General features: G+C 39.1%; 1 protein-coding gene across 11 annotated transcripts in view; it reads left to right on the forward strand.

Moving 5' to 3' along the window:
* The window catches only part of lrp1bb (low density lipoprotein receptor-related protein 1Bb), a 247,003-nt gene that overhangs the window by 161,876 nt on the left and 63,200 nt on the right, over nt 1–21,927 (forward strand). For all 11 annotated transcript variants that reach the window (XM_071493395.1, XM_071493738.1, XM_071493827.1 and 8 more), the window contains 12 exons: nt 2,132–2,281; nt 7,000–7,140; nt 7,239–7,364; nt 7,619–7,750; nt 10,817–10,951; nt 11,241–11,370; nt 11,671–11,797; nt 11,949–12,100; nt 12,785–12,909; nt 13,153–13,524; nt 16,241–16,430; nt 20,283–20,487. In XM_071493395.1, the coding sequence (XP_071349496.1) occupies nt 2,132–2,281; nt 7,000–7,140; nt 7,239–7,364; nt 7,619–7,750; nt 10,817–10,951; nt 11,241–11,370; nt 11,671–11,797; nt 11,949–12,100; nt 12,785–12,909; nt 13,153–13,524; nt 16,241–16,430; nt 20,283–20,487 (1,985 nt within the window). The remainder of the gene's footprint in view (nt 1–2,131; nt 2,282–6,999; nt 7,141–7,238; nt 7,365–7,618; nt 7,751–10,816; nt 10,952–11,240; nt 11,371–11,670; nt 11,798–11,948; nt 12,101–12,784; nt 12,910–13,152; nt 13,525–16,240; nt 16,431–20,282; nt 20,488–21,927) is intronic.

Here is a 21,927-nt window from a genome sequence, read left to right on the forward strand (position 1 = left end):
GTTTCTGCTCTGACATTTTTTCTCTGTTTTGACCATGTCAACAAGAATCAGAAAGAACACACACCTGCTCAGTGGTGATATTATCTCAACAGGCAACGTCAAAGCAATTCTTTAAGTAAAGGTGTCAAAGTGTCTGGTAAAGACTGGCCAAGGCTTGACACGTCTAGCAATGCTGGGGTTTCTTTGAAACTCAGACAAATACAAACACAAGGCTAAACTGAAAATACATTTTACCTGTGTACATCTGTATGCTTAACTATTAATTCCCAAAGAAGTCATTTACTTTTACATCTAATTGAAAAATGATTACTCTCTCAAACTTCCCTCGAGCAGCTGTCATGAAGGCTTAGCCTATACAATAGGTGTACAGTAGGTGTCTAACTGACAGCTGGGTTTAACTGGAAAGCGATTGCTGAGCAGTAGTTATGGATGTCAGTTAGAGAAGCGATTGCTGTTTGATGTTTTTGGGGGCCTGAATTTCCAAATGTTGATATCTGACAATATTCAGCAAAAACAGGGTGAAAGTACAACCTTTTAGATTGTAGAAATGTGAGGCACTTGGAAACTCAGTCCTTTATGATTTTTTTAGCAATCTTGCCTAACTTGCACGGCACTGATTTCTGCAGAGAGGATATTCAATATTCATTAGAACCATTGTCATTGTCATTAGTCAGTGCTGTTTGATTTTCAACATTTTCTACTTGTCCATAACACTAATATTTCTATTACTATACTTTCAATTTTTTTAAGTGTGAACTCTATCCCCATGAAGCATGCTTGAGTGAGTAACTGAAGACTGATTTAGCAAAAACAATTAGCTGGTCCTCTGCTCTAGTAGCTGGGCCTGTTAGCAGTTCACATAGCAGAGTGCACTGAATTTCACTGGCTTCATTTATGATTATGGGATAGACCAGGGGACAAGACTAAATTAATGACGCATTGTGACTGTGAATCTGCCAGACATAAATCCAACACATGGTGGGATACAGTGAGTTGTTCAGAGGCCCACAATTGAATTTGCTTTTACATCTCACCATTAACAGGGGCATTCGATGAAAAACCATGTCATCATCCAGGGAATGGATTTAAAAGCAGTCATTCTCATTGGTTTTTCATGCCAACTGCAGTTGTTATAAAGATCCCCCACAAACATCAGCCAACAAACACATTATATCAGACCTGACTCAACCAAATGTGTAGAAAATACAGTAAATGTGCAATTGTGAAATGTGCTGAAAAAAGTAATCCTATCTTTTTTATTTGCACCTTCTCAGAACATTTTTAGTTAAGTCAGAGTTGTCACTGAACATGTATTATTTTGCCATTTGATAGAACTCAAATTTAAAAAAAAGCAGTTTACTGTCATGTATGCTATGATAATACTTCAATAATAAAATAACATTTTTATGTTAAAATGTTACATGTAGCATGTCTTATCTACTATTTTCTGATCTCATAATCTCTTTACTTACCTTGTATGTGTCTGGATGATGAGTTTTCCTGTTGGCCATGTTTTAAAGTGAAGCTCTGTATCCGAGGCCCTGTTCAGACCAGGCATTAGCATGCTGTGTGATACAATCACAAGTGGTCAGCTCTAAGTACGTCAGTTCAAACCTTGCATTAAAATGCGTCTCAAGCGACCGCTTGTGATCAGTTCTCACTTCCCTGTTCTATATGCAAATAAGCACATATGCGTTGTTGTTTTTAGCCAGTCTGACTATGACAGACAGGTCTGATGTCAGTGTGTTTGAGAGGGAGAGAGAAAGAGAAAGCAGGGTAAGGAGGGGTTGAGCAAATCATCTTGCTGCACACAGCTCAACAATGAAATAAGGTTTTAACCATTAGAAACAGTAAAATATTTTGAGTTGAATGTGGCCCAGGACACATTTGTGTTCACACTGCTAAAAGAATGGGGCCACATGTGGCCCAGACCACCTCTGAATGTGGTCTGAGTGATTGGATCTCAAAGGCATCCTCAATGCGTCTCGGGTGTGTTTCCACCTGTACTTAGAGCTGTGCACTTGTGGTCGGATCATCTGAGATGTTTATGCCATGTCTGAACAGGGCCCTAGTGAATCCTAACACAATGAGTACTAATCTGCTATCCTCTCTTCACTTGTATTACTCTCAGGTCTCTCAGTAGACTACACTGCCAACAAGCTGTACTGGATAAGCTCAGCCAATGGCACTATCAACAGGTGCAATCTGGATGGCAGTGGGCTGGAGGTGCTGGAGACTCTAAAGAGGGAGTTAGCCAAAGGCACAGCTCTGGCCGTGATGGGTGAGTGGAGCTTTGTCACAAGTGCATCAGATTGGCATTGAGGATTAGTCAGAGAGTGTGGAGGGTTTACGTGTTTAACCAGTTAAGTGGCTGTAGAATGGAGCCATTTAGGCAGTCCTTGCAACAGTTGTGCTTCACATTATGTGAAGTAGCAGCGGCAAAAGATAATTAAAACACCGCACAGCAGTGATTGATGATTGATTTTTTTTTCCCCCTCTTTCGTAATGAAAAGGCAGGAGGATGTTCATTATATGTTGATTCTTGGCATCAGTGCTGAATCTAGTGAGTCTCATCATCCATCAAGTCGTATGTTCTTGTCCTGAAATCTAAGTAACCCCCCCCCCCCCCCCCCCCCCCCCCAAAAAAAAAAAAAAAAAAAAAAAAGTCCTCCTATTTAGCTTGCAGGGTCTGGCTCTCCAAAGCTTTGTGTCAGCTTTTCCTTTTATTTTCTACATACAAACTGCCAATAGAAACATATGTCAGTGTAAATTAGTTCTTATCCATCAGTTTAGCTCAAACTCATTCTGGCATTACACCACCTAGAAGGTGTGCACAGCTGCCAAAATTCTGAAACACCTATGTGTCCTGATTGCAGTGCTCAGACACCAACCTTTCTGCACAGGTATTTGGAGAAGAGGAGAAATTACTTACGTAATAACTATAATTACTGAATGGCACCTACAATGTTAAAATAACCCTAACCCTAACTTAAAAAAGAATGAATTCCTGTAACTAAAAACTATAACAAACAAGCATTGATATATAGTTTTTATATGTATGTACTTTTTTCAAGAGGTGGCAAATCAAATTTCATTACTTTCTCTCATTTATTTCATTTTATATGTTTATTTTTACAACATACCAGAATTTGAATTTAAATCATCTTACTTCCACAGGGCAGCAATCTTGACAACTGGGAAGCTTCCCAGTGAGCTATGTGAATGCATTGTGCTTCTCAAGCCTGGTAATGAGAAGGGGGCAGACACACTGAAACAAGGGTTGTTGGTTTTGTGTGTGTAGATGTGTAGGGATGTGTGTGTGTGTGTGTGTGTGTGTGTGTGTGTGTGTGGTTCAAAGTGTAATTTTTATTTTCTAATTAAAAAATAAAATCAATAGTGTTGTCAGGGTGATAGTTTGCACTTGAAGCATGCTATTCATCATGGCATGTCTCCGTTTCCTGTGTGGTGGGTATCTGTCACCATGTGCAGGGAGCTCTAATTACGATGTTGTAGAATAACACAGTAGTGTTAGAATGGAATCCCACTGTTGTGTTAGCTGTTAAAATTCTGCAGCTCTAAGCCACATCTTAACACTGAACTTTTTAGTTCATTGTTAAGACTTTTCCTATAGTAAAGACTTTATGGTAAACTGTTTCTTATATAGACAAACCATTTCACAAATGGAAGACAGAAGGTGAGATGACATAGACTAATTGCACAAGCAAAACAGTGAAATGCAGGTGTGTATCAATCACAGTCAATTACATTTTGTGACACTGATGAAATTGTTGAATGGTAGCATAAACAGCGGTTAACAGTATGTTGTTTTTGTTGTTGTTGTTGTCGTCGTCCCACTGCTCAACAAATATCACAATGGTTCAACATTGCATTTGTTGGATGATCATTTTTTATTCTACATAGAAGATAGCAATCTAATCAGTTTGAGCATTTGAACTTGGATTCATGCAAGTATGAAAGTGTATTTAATACGCAGACCTATTTTAATGAATAATCACAGCTTTTTAAATCATCGTTGCATGGGATGATTGGTTTCAGCTGCTGTTAGTATATAGAGATCTACCAAATCTTCTAAATATAATAAATTATAAATATTAGACTTAATGTTTAATGAGATGTAAAATATCTCATATCCCACCTTTTTACCCTTTACCAAATTATATGTCTACAATAATTAGCAGTTTTCATAAAGTAAGTGATGCACTTAAGATGCCTCACTGAGTATAACAACCAAACAGTTCACTGTATGTGTGTATTTCAAACTATTTATACCAATTTAACAAAACAACATTAATGTTTGTTGAATGACGGCATTTAAATGTCCTCTTAGCCTGAGATTAGCATCCAGCATCTAGTGAAATGTTCTCTCGTAGTTCGATGTCTGTCAGACATTCAGTCTCTTAAACCAGGATGCCTTCCTTCTTTATTATTATTAACCATTGAGTATATACTTGTAATTCAACAGCCAGACAGGCTTTTTTCGCTTTTGGCTTGTGAATAGACTATGGGTGAGGCCCATTAGAGAGTAATAGCCCTACTACGGAAAGATTGTTTTTGTTTTGTTTTTTTTTTTTTGTCTTCATGGTGAAAGATGCAATTAAGTGCATTTGCTGACCATCCATTATGTTTACCACCTCTGTTTGACTGTTTTTTGTTTCTGCTTTGTCTTACTTACTCAGCAAACTGTGAACATGAACAAACATATAACTACTATTATAATTACAATATGAATCTTTAGATACAGCAAATACATGTGGAATTAGCTTTGGCAGGGTATCATCAGGTGAGCCCTCTGTTGGGATTCACCCAATTTTAACATTATTGAGCATTAATCCCATTAATGGTTCTTCTCTCTCTGCTGGTCTGTGATCAGTTGGTCATATTTGAAGTGGTTAAAGTTATTCCAGAGAAGCATCATATAAACACAATGAAAGCTTGAGTTCTATCAAGATTTCTAGCTCCCTCACAGCAGGACGTGAAGGCAGACACACAATCATGAAAGAGTTTTCCAAAGGTTATTTCTCTGCAGTGATGATCGGTGGAGTGCAGTTCTCAGACAGGAATCAGACATTTTGTCTCGCTGAAGTGCTTGTTTCCTTTCAGCTTTTTCATTTTGCGTACATGTCTTAGTGATTGCTCATGCTGGTTGTGAAAAGGTATAATGAAGGCACTGTTACTGACGCAAGGTCGATCCACTCAGGTCCTGGGGCTCTGTAATAATTGGATTGGCTTGAGGGAAAGGTGAGGGTTTCTATTTAGAAGGTGTGAGTGATCCATCAGCCTGGACTTGCCTGGAATGAAACGAGCAGTTGAGATGGAAATTGAATATGATGTGCCAAAACCGAGCAATCACAGCTAGCCAGCGGTCTTCACGGCATCACATTAACACAGGGTGCAAAGCTAATCTAGGCTAACATGCCCTCCAGGGTCAAATGTTTTGTAAACTGCATGTAGACTGTCATTCTTACTCATGGGAATTTGTCTGATTTGTGGAAAGGAGTTTACGTTCCATTGAGCCTGAAGCTATTAATGCAAGTGGGAATTGTTTCTGTTTTTTTTTTTTTTTTTTGTTTGTTTTTGTTTTTGTTTTTTCTCATAAATCAAGGGGTGTCTCACCTTCTAAGGATTGATAGTAATTGATAGATGAACATGTTCTTATTGCATTTGTAAATTAAAATATGCTGCTAAATGAACTGGTAAGTAACTATTTCTGTATGACGTCTTGACTGCAAAATGACCTTTTTTTTCATTCACATTAGCTTACTGATATAATTGAAGTAGGTAATACCCTGAAGCAGGTTGTGTGCAGCAAATAAAAGCAGAATCACTGAATTAGCATTTGGTTGCTGGTTACCACTGCATGGCTTCTAAAATATGCTTTACAATACCGTGATTTTTTTATTTTTATTTTTTTGGACTTGTTTTCAAAAAAGACTAAAATCATATCCATCTCCCACTCCATTTACAATGTCTATTTTCAGGAGAGAGGTGCCACCAGATTTTTCCCACTTTGCACTCCACAGTGGGATTTTAAAGTTGAGAGTGCTGCTCACATCAGTGGTGTCTGTGGCAAAGTGCCTGGACTGTGCATCACTGATTTCTGCTGAGGTGGGGGTTGGAGGACAGAGTGGTAGTGGTGGCCAGGGTCAGGAGCCTATTGTGCATGTGCCTATTTACAAAGACACACTCATCACTTATGCTCACAATGGCAGAACTGCTGAAGCCTGGGCATTCACTGTCCCACACAGACAGGCAGGACAGAATTTTACCTTATGAAGTAAAAAAGAATAAAGATGAGGAGATGCTGCTTCAGTATCTCGTTTTTGCATGGTATATAAGCAAAACGACAGAATTCGATTGACATATACTGCTGTATCTCCATAATGAAAATGTTCATGCCATAGTCATAAAGACAAAGTATAAATGTAAACATTTGCAAGTGTAGGTTTTCCCTTATCTACAGTATTTGTAGATAATGGTATTGGAAATCACACTCGTGCCCATTTCCATTAATTTCAGCTACTCCTTCAAACTGAAGTGCATGGGAAGCCTTTGTTGGTGTAAACCTTTCCCAGACATCAAAGTAACTATCTTTCATGACTGCAAGATGTACACATCACCGGCAAGTGGGCAGAGCGGGGTATCCCATCCTTTAATCTCAAATCAGCTCAGAGAATGCTTCAATTATTTAGGGGCTTTACGGTATAACGGTGCCAGCCTTGGTGGATTAGAGTGCGAGCTGAAGCACACCGTTTGCACTTGGAATTGGTGATGAAGGGCGGTATTTGATTGTGCTGAAGTGTTTTTCAAGGCTCGTTTGCATCACAACGTGATTTGCATACATTTCATAGTGAAGAAAACAAAAAGGCTGCAGTATTACCTGAAGCAAAAAGTGGAATTTGATCTTGCTCTTGCATTGGAATTTTTCTTAATCTGCTTGTGTGGCCAGATTTTGTAATTCACTGACATTGATGGTTGCAGGTGGCAAGCTCTGGTGGGCAGATGAGGAGTCGGCACAGCTGGGAACGGTTACCAAGAGAGATGGACGGAACCTTGTGATTCTGAGAAACAAGACAAGTGGGGTGGTTCATATGAAGGTGTATGACAGAGAGGGTCAGAAAGGTAAGCAGGCTCACACATAACACACAAGTACACACACTACCCACATACACATATGCTGCCTCACTGTTTATGTTTTGCTGGTTGTCTGTACCATTCAGGAAGAAACCCGTGCCAGATAAACAATGGAGGATGTTCACAGCTCTGCTTTCCCACTTCTGAGAACACCCGTAGCTGCTCCTGCACAGTTGGCTACAACTTGCGAAGTGACCGCATGTCTTGCGAAGGCGAGTTTTTCCAAATACTTGCTATGCAGCTACTAATATATTTCCATTAACATTTGACATTTTCTATGACTCTAACTAAATGATATATCATTGGACTCTTTCTGCATTCATATTTCTAAATGTGAAGCAATGCGTTTATGTTTCAGTGTACAGTAAGTGATTAATCTATGCATAGGTCAAAGGGCGTTCATAATTTAGCTTTGCTTTCATACCTTTGTGTGTTTGAGTATGATAGGTAATTTCTCATTCTTTAGGTGTTGACTCATTCCTGATGTATTCCATCCATGAGGGAATCCGGGGAATTGCTCTTGACCCAAATGACAACAGTGAAGCCCTCATGCCCATCACAGGAACACTGTTTGCTGTGGGAGTTGATTTTCACGCAGGTATGATGCCGTTCAGCCAGACAGAGGGAGGAATTTTCACAGTTTTAAAAGTGTTTGATATCAGGTTTAAGACAGCAGATATATATCCCTGATACCAAGTGAAGCTCAGAGTTATGTGTGATATATTGTTAAATATACATACTATATGTTGTTCCTGGTATTTCAGTGTTTAAATTGCTATTGTATGGTTTGCCTGCAAAAAAGCAGGTAAACCAACTTGACCTTAACTGATGTTGGCTTTACCTAACCAGCCATGTTTCAAAAGTCTACTTATAAGAAAGGCTTTAATGTCTCACACTTTCTCCAGAGATTTTGTTTAAAAGGCTATGTTCCTACCTTGACCTCTACACTATGTCAGCTTTTAGACTATGATTTAATTTAGAAATGTAATGTACAGGAGAGAGAAAATTGATGACACAGTTGCCACTTTCTTCCCCATTTTTCTGGTCATACTTTACACAATCAAGCAGGAAGTTACAAGATATGATAGGAAGGATCTAACAGTTTAGAATAAACCAATTCTCATGTAAAATGAATATGCAGTGTCTTATGAAGCCAGACTAAAAACCTTTTCTTTCATTCTCAATCCTAAAACTGCAAGGTGGGGGGTTCTTATGGGATTTTTCTTTTACAAGGTTCTTACCAAATGAGTGATGGTCTGCGGGCTTGTGGAGTGTAGTGTAGATGAATCAGTAATAAGTTCACATTAGGGGGGGACCTCAGCATGAATAAGATTAAACTATTTCCTCACAAGCCTCTGAAACAATCCTAATACAAAGCAATTCCCAAGTTATTGTATCAAATGAAGGTACCCTAACATGCATTGGAAAGCATGAAGCCAATAGCTTGTACTGTCATTTGTTACATCCCTCCTTATGATAAAAATGATAGATTTATTACACTGAAAAATCCTATGAATATACTATAAGCTGGTAGCATTCCATATATGTAATAGGCTGCCACTGATGGCATGATAACAACCACAGTGTAAAGGAAACTGCATATGCACAACTGAAACAAACTACATACGCACAAGGGGTTATATACTAAGGATATGCACTAATTCTTTTTAGAAAAATGGAAAAGCAATTTCATGTTGAGATAATCCCACATGAATGCTATGATTTTACTATGTAGGTTCATGAAAAATGAAGGTTGTAAATGTAAATTTATACAAAGGTCGCTGAAACTGATTTAATATTCCCAGCCGTCTGATTGTGCCAGAGGCAGAGATCAGCAACCATCCCATCATTTGACAGGAACTAATATCTACAGAATATTATCTGTTGAAGGGAGAAAACTGCACCAGAACACCGTTCACTACAAAGTCTGGAGATAATATGGACATTGTTTACTTTGGAAAAATGGTTTTGACTTTTAAAATGTTGTTGTTCAGTGCAGTGAGCACAACAGATGAAATCCTATCCACCTATTGGTTTGTCTCACAAGAAGATAAAGCCAAAAAAAAACCCAAAACTTGCCACTAGGGGTCAGAGGTTATTTTCTCAGTCATGGTCAGTCTGTTGGTCATTCTACCACTTTGGTCCATAGTGAAATATCTTAACAACTGGACACATTTCCATCATATAGTGCCATCATTGAGTCAAAATTTGTCAGTCTATCAAATACTTACTGTACTTCTGTTATGGAAACAACAAAGAGCTGCCTGCTAATCCTCAGCTATACTTCTTATGCCTCCATGCCAGGGACAGCCAGGGCCAGAGGCATTATGTTTCGGGTCCTTCGTCCATCCCTCTGTCCCATTCTTGTGAAACGTGATATCTCCATAATGCCTTGAGGGAATTTCTTCTGATTTGGCCCCAACATTCACTTGGACTCAAAAATGAACTGATTAGATTTTGGTGGTCAAAGGTCAAGATCACAGGGACCTCACAAAACATTTTTTTTGGACATAACTCACAAATTCATATGCTATTTATGACACAATTGAACACAAATTTCTTATAGGATAGGACTATACCTACTATACATCAGCATTTTAGCATTGTGATTGTTAGCATGTTAGCATGGGTTTATATTTATATTTGAATTTAGAGGCAAACATTCAACATATCTCAACAGAAAGGACTGTCTTATGAGTAAATAATTAATGAGTAGTAACTATACATCAGCCACAAGGGTAAATGCCCACTGTGATGACATACAGTATATGACCACTTATAAGTACTGTACTTTACTGGACTAATATTTTCCATGTAAACTTTTTCGCTTTCAGAAAAAGTTACAGAGTTCAGGAGAACAAGAGCAGGTTTTCTGCGTTCTCAGTTTGTCATCGAATAACTATCAAGAGAGCCTGAAATCTGTTTCTGAATCTGAGCGACTTCAAAGGTCTATAGCAAACTTGATGTGTAACCGCAGCTTTTGGAAGGAGAAAATAAGCTGAATCCAAGCCCAAATTGTACATCTCCAAAGTATAGAACAAGACTGCCAATCGTCTTCTCCTTTGTTACAGCGTACAGGTGAACATGCAAAACATTACTAAGCCCATCCAAATGAAGCAGCGGATAACACACGCATAGCATTTACATGTCATTACAGAAGCCAGGTTGTCAGAGCAGAACAGATGAAAGCCCTGGAGTTTTATTCTGTCGTAGGTGAGCTACATGTTAAGTGTGTGAAGGCAGCAGGAATAAGAAAGTACAAATAAACATATAACACGGCCAGACTGACAAGAGAGATGCACTTGAAGACTGCACCATAAATAAATTATGTACTATATCAATGCTTATGTAACAGGGCTGTAAAATCAGAAAAGGCCCATAACAGTTTTACCAACATCATGTTTTGCATGAAGAAATATACTACCCTGTAAAATTTGGCAGACAATAACCTTTCCTGTTCAGTCACTGTAAGTCAACATAGAGCTGTTGCTGTACTGTGTGGGTATTTTCGCCATCATACTTTATAGTCCCACACAACATTTGGTGAAATGGGCCAGGCGGCAGTAAAATGCGGTTTCATGAGCTGCTTTGTTTGATGGTGTAAATACTTTTGTGGCATCATCCCCATTTTCCCTTGTCATTAACTGTACTGTGTGTTCTACAGGAAATGACACTGTGTATTGGACAGACATGGGCTTGAACAGAATCTCCCGCGCCAAACGTGATCAGACCTGGAGGGAGGACATCATTACGACCGGGATCAGCCGGGTGGAAGGCATTGCTGTCGACTGGATCGCTGGTTAGTATTGTGATTCCCTGAACCTGCAGTTTAATACTGCAGGCTATCAAGTTGATATTCACACTCAAAAATTCTTAATTCAGGTGTATAGTCTCTCATTACAGCATTAAGCAGGTTTTGGTTTATTTATTATTTTAATTTCTTTTTATTGAATTGCTTAAAAAGTGTGCGTAAAAATGTGCTATTTGTTGTATATACGGTATCATGATGGGATCTTTTTGTGTATCCTGTGCCCTTGACAATTCCTCTGCTGTATTTCCACATCTTGCTATTGCTTCTTTCTACATAGGAAACCTGTATTGGACAGACCATGGTTTCAACCTAATAGAAATCTCCCGCCTGAATGGTGCATACCGATCAGTGGTCATATCTGAAGGACTTGATCAGCCCAGGGCCATTGCCGTACATCCACAGAAGGGGTTTGAATTGTCTTTATTTGTATTTTCATGTTTTTCACTATATCATTGCACTATTTTCTGTAGTCTGAAGCATCCCTGTTAACAGTGGTGCGGTGGTTTAAAAAGCTTTTCTTGTAGACTGAAGCAGGTAATGGCCACACTGACCAAAATATCCTGCCCCAGAGGAAATCTTTGACACACTGTCGACCACACCAACTTTGAAGGAATATTTCAAAAAGTATTTATGTTTTTGTAGGAGGACTATTGTCCAACTGAGGTATCTAACTGCACACTGTGTTTGTGTGTTGCTGTGCTGGCCAGGTATCTCTTCTGGACTGAGTGGGGCCAGAATCCCTGCATTGGTCGCTCCCGCCTAGATGGTTCGGACCAGGTTACCCTGGTCAACTCAGGCATCATGTGGCCCAATGGAATTTCCATAGATTATGAGGTGCAGTTGCACACAAATGCACAAACATCGTCATCAACCTCATCCACCTCCCCTCCATTCCTGCACACCGTGCCTCCTACATCATATTACTCTTTTGTGGCAGAAATATGTGTAAGCTGTTTGTGATATGCTTTTTAAAATTATCCTCCAGGAAAATACATTATACTGGTGTGACGCCCGCACAGATAAGATCGAGAGGATCAACCTTGAGACGGGTGAGGGCCGGGAGATTGTACTGTCAGTGGCCAACGTAGACCTGTTCTCAGTGGCTGTGTTTGGGCCTTATATCTACTGGTCTGACAGGTAATTTATTATTTCCTTAAATGCACACACATGCATTGGCCTGCGAAGCCTGCAATACTAACCTGAGGTTAACCCCTGCCCTTACAGGTCCCATGAAAATATTAAGAATAGCAGTTCCATATAGCGAGGGTCACTATCATAGTGAATACTCCAGACACACTTCAGTGTTGTCAGCTAGGGAGGATTCTTCCTCAACCATCTGTAAAATCAGACATACAGTTAAATTCAATTATGCCTTATTTCCTCTCATGAAGTCAGTCACTTCATGCACATTTGTACACTGTTCTTTGGAACAGTGTTGTCAGCTCTTTGAAGCCACAAGAGACTGAGACAGGTCTTAGAGTAAAGAAATTGTTGTTAAATAGTAAATCACATGACTCTTTTGTTTTTTTTTTTCTTTCTTGTTTTTAACCTTTCTTGCATGACTTGACGACCAATCGTCTCATGCTCTCCCCCTTACAATGGGGACAACAATGGAAAGAAGCTGTTAGCTGTACTGCGCTTTTATCTGCAGCAGCTTGACTTGTGTCAGACATGGCTGATTGCAGTCTTGAATTTTACTTTACTTTTGTGAAATAAAATTAACTGTCTTTATGTCTACCTTTGTCATTACCCTACCACACTGAAAAGTCTGAAAATAAAACCACTTACTTTGCCCCAATCGTCTCTTCTGATGTTATTCAGGGCCCACTCCAATGGTTCAATCCGTCGTGGCTTCAAGACTGACACCAGTGAGGCTGTAACCATGAGGAGTGGTCTAGGGGTTAATTTAAAGGATGTGACAGTTTTCAATAGAGGTAGAGAAAAAGGTAGGAGTTTCAATTGTACAGTGTTATTGATTTGATATTAATGTTGACTGTTTTTACTTCAGTCGTCTTATTTTTATGATCGCTGTTATGCCTGTACTTAGTTTTGAGAGGCTTTTATAAAATACACTTTTCAAATTCCATCTGGGATTTTCTTTTATGCATAGTCTTGTACAATTTAAATGTGAGTGCACAGAGGTAGAATCTGAGACAAACCAGTAACTGAACATGTGTTGGGTTTTGAAGGCACCAACCCCTGTGCCAGGAGTAATGGAGGCTGCCAACAGCTGTGCTTTCACCTGGGCAGTGGACGCCGGACCTGCTCCTGCGCTCATGGCCGCTTGGCAGAGGATGGCTTTGCCTGTGAGCGCTATGAAGGTTATTTACTCTACTCTGAGAGGACTATACTGAAAAGCATCCATCTTTCAGATGAGAACGACCTTAATTCACCTGTCCAGCCTTTTGAAAATCCCACATTTTTCAAGAATGTCATAGCACTGGCCTTTGACTATAGTCAGAAGACAACTGGGACCAACCGCATCTTTTTCAGTGACGTCCACTTTGGAAATATCCAGATGATTAATGATGACTGGACAGGAAGATCTATTATTGCAGAAAGTAAGTGGATGTTACACTCCCACACTGTTTTACATTATTTGTTTGTTATGTCACTAAAAAGCCTGCCAAGTATTGTATTCTGATTTTTACAGGTAAGATTTGTTACACTGTGCCTTCACTGGGTTCGTTTCAGCTGTATTTTGTCTCACATGCATTTCATGGGGAAGATGTGCATAATGGCTCATTTTTTAAAATTTAAAAAGCACATAACAGCTACCAACAGCCTATTTTTATGCTCCAAGTCTGATTTCCTCTGACTTATGTGTAACTGCATTGATTGTGTTCATGCTCCTAGGGCACAGTGGCACCGTGTAGACACTGACCTAAGACTGCAGCGGCTGTTGTTCTGCTGCTGACATGCTGCTTCTGCTACACAAATGAGCAGAGGTGTTGTTTTTACTGCAGTTTTTTATCAGCCTCTTTTAGACTATAACATTCACTCTCTTTTTTTGAAAAGACCACATATTAAATTACTATATTGTAATACCTATGTATGAAAGCGTTACCCTCACAGACTATATGATGTGTCCAGTCCCTCTCTATTTCTTCACTAAAGCTCAGTCAGTCCTGTCTTGATAAGCATGACTGGGTTCAGATGAAGAGCAAAAGCCTCTGTTCTGCTCGACTAGCACCCTCTGCCATTCTGTGAAGTTTCCACTGGGAGCAGAGCTCAGCACCTTCCCACCCCCTCCTCACACTAGGAGACTGGCAGCGTTACTGATCCACTCCCACCCATCCCTCCAACCCATCTCCCAAACCCTGCTGAGCGAGCTTTCAGCTTATTTATTTATCTTCTAGAACCATCTTCTGAACCATCTGTCGGGATTTGCAAGTGTCCTTCACACCTTAGCACTTGTGAAATGTAAAATCAGGGTGGTGTAAACAATTACAATTTATCATCCTTGCTTCCAATTAGCTTATTAGGTGTCGAGTGAAAGCAGCATGTCCCTCTAGTCCATACATTTTGATGGAATCAACACCTTTAGGCAGCATCTAACCTTGCACTGAATATGAAAACAAGACTCTTCTCTTTTCCTCTAAAAGTTTCTGCCTGAATCTCGTCATTCAGGAAAGGTGAAGATGTTAATCATCCATATTTCCCTAATTAAGCTCCTCGTCCAACATTAATTACTCTCTCACCCCGCCAACAATTTGTGAGAAACTCCAAGCTGCCAGACGGCCTTTATTGTAAACTATTAATTAGTGATTGGCTGACTCAGGTAGTATCTTAAGTATTCTAGAGTATGGTTTATGGGTTTTCAGATCAAGGGATACAGCCAAATTCTGTTACATTGGCCACATGTTCTCCATTTAGATGAAATATGGGCTGCATCGACAGGTGAAAGTGTGTGTGAAAATTCAAGAGTCACAGAAAAAAGGCATTGTTAAACTTAGTTTCATTTTTTAAAATGTGCTCATTATGAATATTGGTAGTTTTATTGAACTGAGAAGTCAATTTTTAAGTGTGTACATCGATAAAAAAATAATCATGCTTTATCAAGCAATAAACACATGTTCGTGCAGACAGAAGAGTTACACATAATCAAACACACACACACAGAACCTGGTTCATGGAAGTCATTTTTCCAAAGCCGTAACAAAGCCTATTTCCTGTCTGGTTGATAGATATCTGACAGTTTAGGGTCCAGTGGCTTTGCAGAGTGAGACTTCATTGAATTTTCATATTTAGGTTGTATCAGGGTAAGAAATAAACTTTTGACTTTTTGATTTTTTATGCTACTACTAAACTACATTTTCTGCTGCTTTTCGCATGATGTCAATATTCTTTACTGCAACTGGATTTTTTTTTTTCTTGACCTCTGTCATTTTCCTCTCCCAGAACACAATGAAAAAAATCCCCCAGTCATAAGCTTCAACAAATATGCTACAGTCGTCCATGGGGAACAGCAGTCATATTCGTGCATGAATACATGACAACTCAACAGCACTGCATTACTGCATATGTTATTGTATACATTGCTTCTTCAGGTTGATACTTGTGTAATATTGAAGCAATGGAGGCCACATTCAGTAGGTCATTTATAAAACCACAGCAAAACAAATCTACAGTGAATGATAAACGTATACATGGCCATCTTTTCTGTCTGTGATCACTGTCTCTCTCCGGAGGTTCCTTCCCTGTCAGTCAGGCTGCAGAGGCTTTTTCGTATTCTGTCTTTAGGAAATTGGTTCGCAGAAAAAACATTCAGGTACTGAGTGACTGTTGCATCAACAAATACTTTTCTGTCCAGTGTTGTGAGGCATGAAGTTATTTCCCTGTCAGTCCCCAAGAAAACATAATCCCAGTTCCAACACAATTGGAGCCTGCCATCTGTTACAAGCAAAGTCAGTATTTTTACCTAAATCTGCACCATAGACAACTTTTTTTGTACATTTGGGAGGCAAAAGAGGTTATTGATAAACTACATGAACACTTGAATTTTACTCTGCAATTAGATTTTTCTTCATAAGTGTACGTTTCTACTTTTTCACTTAAACAAGCAAGGATGGGATGCACATGCTTGCAGCCATAAATTGCGATGTAGACTAATTTGGCAGATGTGTTATCCACATTAAGGCTTTGCCAAGAACAGAGCTAACATGAGTGTCCTTCTGGCAGGTCTGTTTTTTCACTGAACCACGTTTCTTTTCCGTGTCTGAATTAGATTGCACGGTTGCAACTTGAGCATTGGTCTTTATGTGTTTGTTCTTTTAGACGTGGGTTCAGTGGAGGGCCTCTCCTACCATCGGGCATGGGACACCTTGTATTGGACCAGCTCCACTACCTCCACCATCACCAGGCAAACTGTGGACCAGAAACGAGTGGGGGCCTTTAGCAGGCAGGCTGTGGTCACACTCTCCGAGGAAGACCATCCACATGTCCTGGCCCTGGATGAGTGTCAAAGGTCAGTAAAAAGTCTCTAAACACACTGTCTTTCACCTTTTCACCACATTATTGTAACAGTCACTTAATGCAAAAATGTCTGGACCTAAGTTCAGCCTTAGACAATATGACTGACAACAATTAATAGGTTGATATACGGTATGTTCAGCTATACTCAGTTTTATTAACACCAGGGTCATCTTCCTCAAGCAGAGTATTGTTTTTCTTTGAAGTGCTGATGACATCATTCTCAATATAGCTTTTGATCCTCATTATCTTATTTAGCAGCGAAAGACTTTTATTTAATTGTCGAGGAAAATATATAACAATACATAACACTGTAATGTATTTAGGTGTTTTCTCCCTCCCTAAGATATTATGACAAGCTTATGCATACCTTTCTTACAAGGAGGCTTGACTACTGCAATCCGTTGCTGTCACATTTACCCATTGAGTTGTTAAATACAATGCACTCAATAGAAAACTCACATTACCACCATTTTAACATCAGTGCACTGGCCTATGAGTTTTAGGGCAAATTTTAAGATCTTTGTACTTGTCTATAAATCTATTCATTGACCATAATGTTGATATGCTGCCAGATATGTCCAAGGTAGAGCTCTGAAATCCATGTGCTTTCTACTGCTCACTGTAACAAAAATGCAGTCAAGTGGAAAAATCCTCTCTGTGAATCTGAGGTTTTTAGGTTATTTTTTGTTTAGTTTTTTTACCTTCTAACGGCATATGTTTTTGCTTTCAGAAATAATGGGAAAATAATTGGATTTGGTTGGAAAAATGTTTTTTGCATCACAAGAGCAAGGTAGAAATCATGTGCTACATTAATTTTGGCTTTTCAGCAACCATTCTGGTCTAGCTAGGATCTATTCAGTGCTACGATGTTGGTGCATTATGATGTCAGGAGCTATACTCTGAGATATTTTGAAGTATATTGTGTTTTATTGTGCATTTCACACTTCAGGCGTAAGGTACCATCTGTTCTAAGGTGCACAAACTGATTTAACTATTTCATTTGTACGTTAATTTAAAAAAATAAAAAGCGTTCTTCATATCAGTATTCATATTGCATCTAGTTCAGAATGTTACTGTGAGCATTCTGAAAAGAGTATCTTGCTCCTGCTGTTGGACTAACTAAATTAATTTCTTGACCTCAGACTATATCCTTGGTTGGCAATTTGGCACCATATCCATCCCACTCCGGAAACACTGTCTGATAATTAGAATTCAAGCTCAAGTGATTAATTAGCAGTCCGTCGTTGTGACTTCTGACCAGAATCCTTATTATTGCACTTGAGTGGACTTCCATGACTTCATTACAGTACGAAGTAAGAGGCCAGGAGCTGGAAAAAACATGAACAATTTGAAAACACATCTTGCTCTTTTTTGCTGTGATTTGTCTACATAGCTGTGCTTTTAAAACGTGCACCGTCCATCTTGCAAAATCCATACAAACCAAGATATCAATCATTTATTTACTCTGCTGCTATTATCTGTTCTTCACTCCCAAGTCTTCACAGAGAAGAATATGAATAAAACACCTGTATATCACAAGCCGTGATGCTAATCTGGTTTATCAGTTGAAACTCAGCTACACTTAATCACTGATGAGCTCCCTCAGGTTATATAGAGGGTAAGCCACTGACAGGCCATGGAGGTCTTGGGAGCTATGGGAGGAATAATAATGATAATGATAATAATAATAATAATAATAATTTATTTGTATAGCACATTTACTCAAGAAATGCAGCTGGAAGTGCTTTACATTTACACTGACTAATTTTGCCAACGCTTTTATCCAAAGTTACTTACAAGTGAAGGGCAGGCTTTACAAAAAAGGGATTACATGCACCAAGTGCTTCACATGAAAATACATAAAATGACACAAAAACATGTTAAAAACATTAATGTAAAATGAGATGTAATAATAATAAAATAATTTCAAAGGAACAAAAATAAATGCATAATAATAAAGGAAAAAATAAATATACATTAAAAATAGAATACACAGAATGCATAAAATCAAGTAAGCAGCTTTTTCTTTAAGAGGAGAACTTTTCTTTTTTTGCTGGAGTGTATATCTTCTTTTAAATGGCATCTTGGGTCTGAGGCCAACAGCACTGCAGAACCTCTTTCCCTGACAGACGCAAATGCACCACAGGATTTAATTACACTGGGGTCATCAGCCTGGTTCAGCTGCCCCAGAACTTTGTCCCTATGGGTGCAATCTCACTGTGGGTTTTATCTGCGCCAGCCACAGCCATAAGTTGCCCCACAAATAACCAGCCTCTTTGCTGGTGCTGTGTGGGTAAATACACACACACGCACACACGCACACACACACACACACACACACACCACAGTCTTTTTCTTCCAATTCAAAGTGCAAAATTTCAGCGCTAGTCAAACATTAAGGTGTAGAGATAACATTTTTAGCTTTTTAAAAAAAATACTTAGTAAGCTGGCTTCTCTGATATCTATAAGTAATGTGTTCCATAGCTTTGGTCCGTAATTGACAAAGGCTACATCTCCAGTTTTCCTACGGCTGTCAATAAACAAGCAGTAGATAATCATAGCTATATTTCTAAGGTGGAAAAATGATGCTTTTGTCACCTTGTTGATGTGGGACTTGAATCTTAGATCAGAGTCTAAAATAGCACCAAGATTTGTAACCTCAGATTTAATCCAGGGAGTTAATTTCCCCAGATTATTGAACAGCATTTCTCCTTTTGTTTGGAGAGATTGGTAGGATTTTACTTTTGTTCTGATAGAACGCTAAGAAATTATTGCTATCCTTGTATTTATTTATCATTTGGAACAGCAGAGATGTACGGTAAGGTGACATCTGCATAACTATGGAAGTGGCGGCATGTACAGTGAGAATAATAATGGACTAAGGCAGCTCCCTTGAGCAACCCCACAGTAGATGTCACGTTTCTAGGACACATGATCCCCAAGACCGAAAACTTCCTCCCTGTTCCTGATGTGTTGAACCAATTTAACACAAGGTCTGAAAGACCAACCAACTTTTCAAGATGATTAGGTTGTTGGTTAATTGTATCAGATGCTGCGCTTAGGTCTAAGAGGAAAAAAATATTTAAAAATTATTTTCACCAGAATTCAGTCTGAGGTCGCTGATTATTTTAGTCAGAGCAGTTTCAGTGCTGTGGTTTGTTCTAAAGCTTGACTGCAATTCCTCCAGGATATTGTTTTCTTTAAGAAAGGAGTTTATATGCACTGAAACTATCTTAAGTATCTTACTAATGAATGTAAGGTTGGATATTGGCCTATAACTGGTCAGAGCATTACTGTCTAGATTGCATTCCTTTAATAAGGGTTTTACAACAACTGTTTTAAAGGCATCTGGGAAGACGCCAGTTTGAAGAAATTATTTATAATGTTCAGGACATGACTAGAAATACTGAATGCCTGTTTAAAAATGCTGTAGGTACAGGGTCAATACATGAGGCGGAGGAGTTACACTCAGTGACAGTCTTGCAAAGCTCAGTTAAGGTGGTGCAGGGGAATTTTCCCATGGTTCCATTTTTTTACAGGTTTACTGAGATCATCTGTGTTTACATGGGCAGTAATTATGACTCTAATTGAAGTTATTCTGTGATTGAAGAACAAAACATGACTCCTCATTATTCGTGTTTATTTTGCCTTCATGGAAGAGATCTGTCCGGTTGACATATTTGTGTAGAGGCTCCTATAAAAAGCTCCACATATTTTGCAGTTGACATCTACGTATTAAGTTGAAGCCACTTGCTGCTGTTAAAAATGAAAAATAAAAAATAATCCTTTGCTCTACTCACTAGTAATTAAATGTTTGGTTTGGTTTTTCCCTTACACTTCTTAGCCTGATGTTTTGGACCAACTGGAATGAGCAGAGGCCAAGCATCATGAGATCCACCTTAGCGGGCAAGAACATGAGGATTATCATCAGTTCCGACATTCTGACACCTAATGGACTGACTATTGACCACAAAGCAGAGAAGCTCTACTTTTCAGATGGAAGCCTTGGGAAGATTGAGAGATGTGACTATGATGGTTCCAGCAGATATGTGAGTATGAAAATAGTAGCTCCAATTAAAAGGCATTCATTGTGGTTGCCCAAACTTAAGCAATTGATTACTTCTCTCTCTGTAAATTTCTGTTTATAATTCAGAACCATTATACAGGTTATAGACCTTTTTTTAATTAAAGTTTCACATTTTTGTACGTTTTGAAATTCCTGAGTCAAGGAATGTTTTTATGAAAGAGACCCAGACAGACAGAATCTATTTTCCACTTCTACCTTCTGAGTGATGGAGATGTTTCATTACAAAACATTTGAGAATTGAGGCACATATTCAGGGACAGAATGTCAAATTGATCTGCCCTTTTCTCCTGAAATGAAACTGTTTTCTCTGTCTCCCATTTAATCTGCCATCCCTATTGAGCTCCTGGAGCATAATCCTTTATACAGCAAACAGGATATGAAACACCTCTTGATGTTCTTTCTGATATTTCATCTCTGGGGGTACAGATGGTTTCCTTAATCACAAAAGTCATTCCATGGTAAAGTAAAGATGCTCAGTCAGGGGAGTTCTTATTTTGTCCATGAAAAGTTGCATGCATAATGTATGACATCCCAACTGGATTTATATCCTCTGTATCCCATGTGTGTAAAGGATTACAGTGCGAGATGCAAGTCTTTTTTGCGATGGATTTCAGTTTTTGCTTGACATGACCTCTGCAGCTCATCACCTTGGCCCATTTCAATTAGTTGCCCATATGTTTGCTGAGCCAGGTCACAAGGCTCAGACAGTCTTCACCTTTGGGTCCCCACCTGCCCTTGCTGCAGTCAAGTCCCGCTAATGAAGGCTTTCCAGTGAGACTGCTCTGGGTGCAAAGTCTCCATTCCAATTAAAATGTGTAAATTAAACAGAGGTAGCTGATTGTCAACTTCAGCATTTTCTCACACTGTAGCTGTGGAAATCTTGAGACAATCCACTACATACAAGGCATCTCCTCCGGAGATGTCAGCTTAAGGCTCCCTGTCATTTTAAAGTCTTGTGATTGTTTCATTTTTGTCTTGAGTCACATGTAAACTTGGATGGCAGTGGAATGTCCTCGAGGGCCCAGCCACTCTTCACTGCAGCAGTGCCATTTCATGCTGCCAGTGTAGTTAGTGACAAAGAAGAATAAAAGCTATGGCATGATTCTCTCCCCTGTGCCATTCTGAGAGTGGAGGCTCATGTCATTAATGAAGGCAGTGCTTCACAAAGGGCAGCGGAGTGCATGATGAGCAAAGATGTCAGCATGTTTAACCAAGAAAAGATGCCCTTTTCACCATGGAGAGAGGAAATATAAATTGAGAGCTGTCGGCAGTTGAAGTATGATGTTTGAATATTGTTGAATAGTGAAAGAATGATAAGAATGAATGAAATATGTTCACATTTACTGAAAACACGAGTTCGGCTCAAAAATAATGTGTAGCTGGCTGTAAATCTAATGTGTCC

Source organism: Trachinotus anak, unplaced genomic scaffold (genome assembly GCF_046630095.1).
Source record: "Trachinotus anak isolate AG129_WGS33_773 ecotype Australia unplaced genomic scaffold, CSIRO_AGI_Tana_v1 ptg000001l, whole genome shotgun sequence".
NCBI lineage: Eukaryota > Metazoa > Chordata > Actinopteri > Carangiformes > Carangidae > Trachinotus > Trachinotus anak.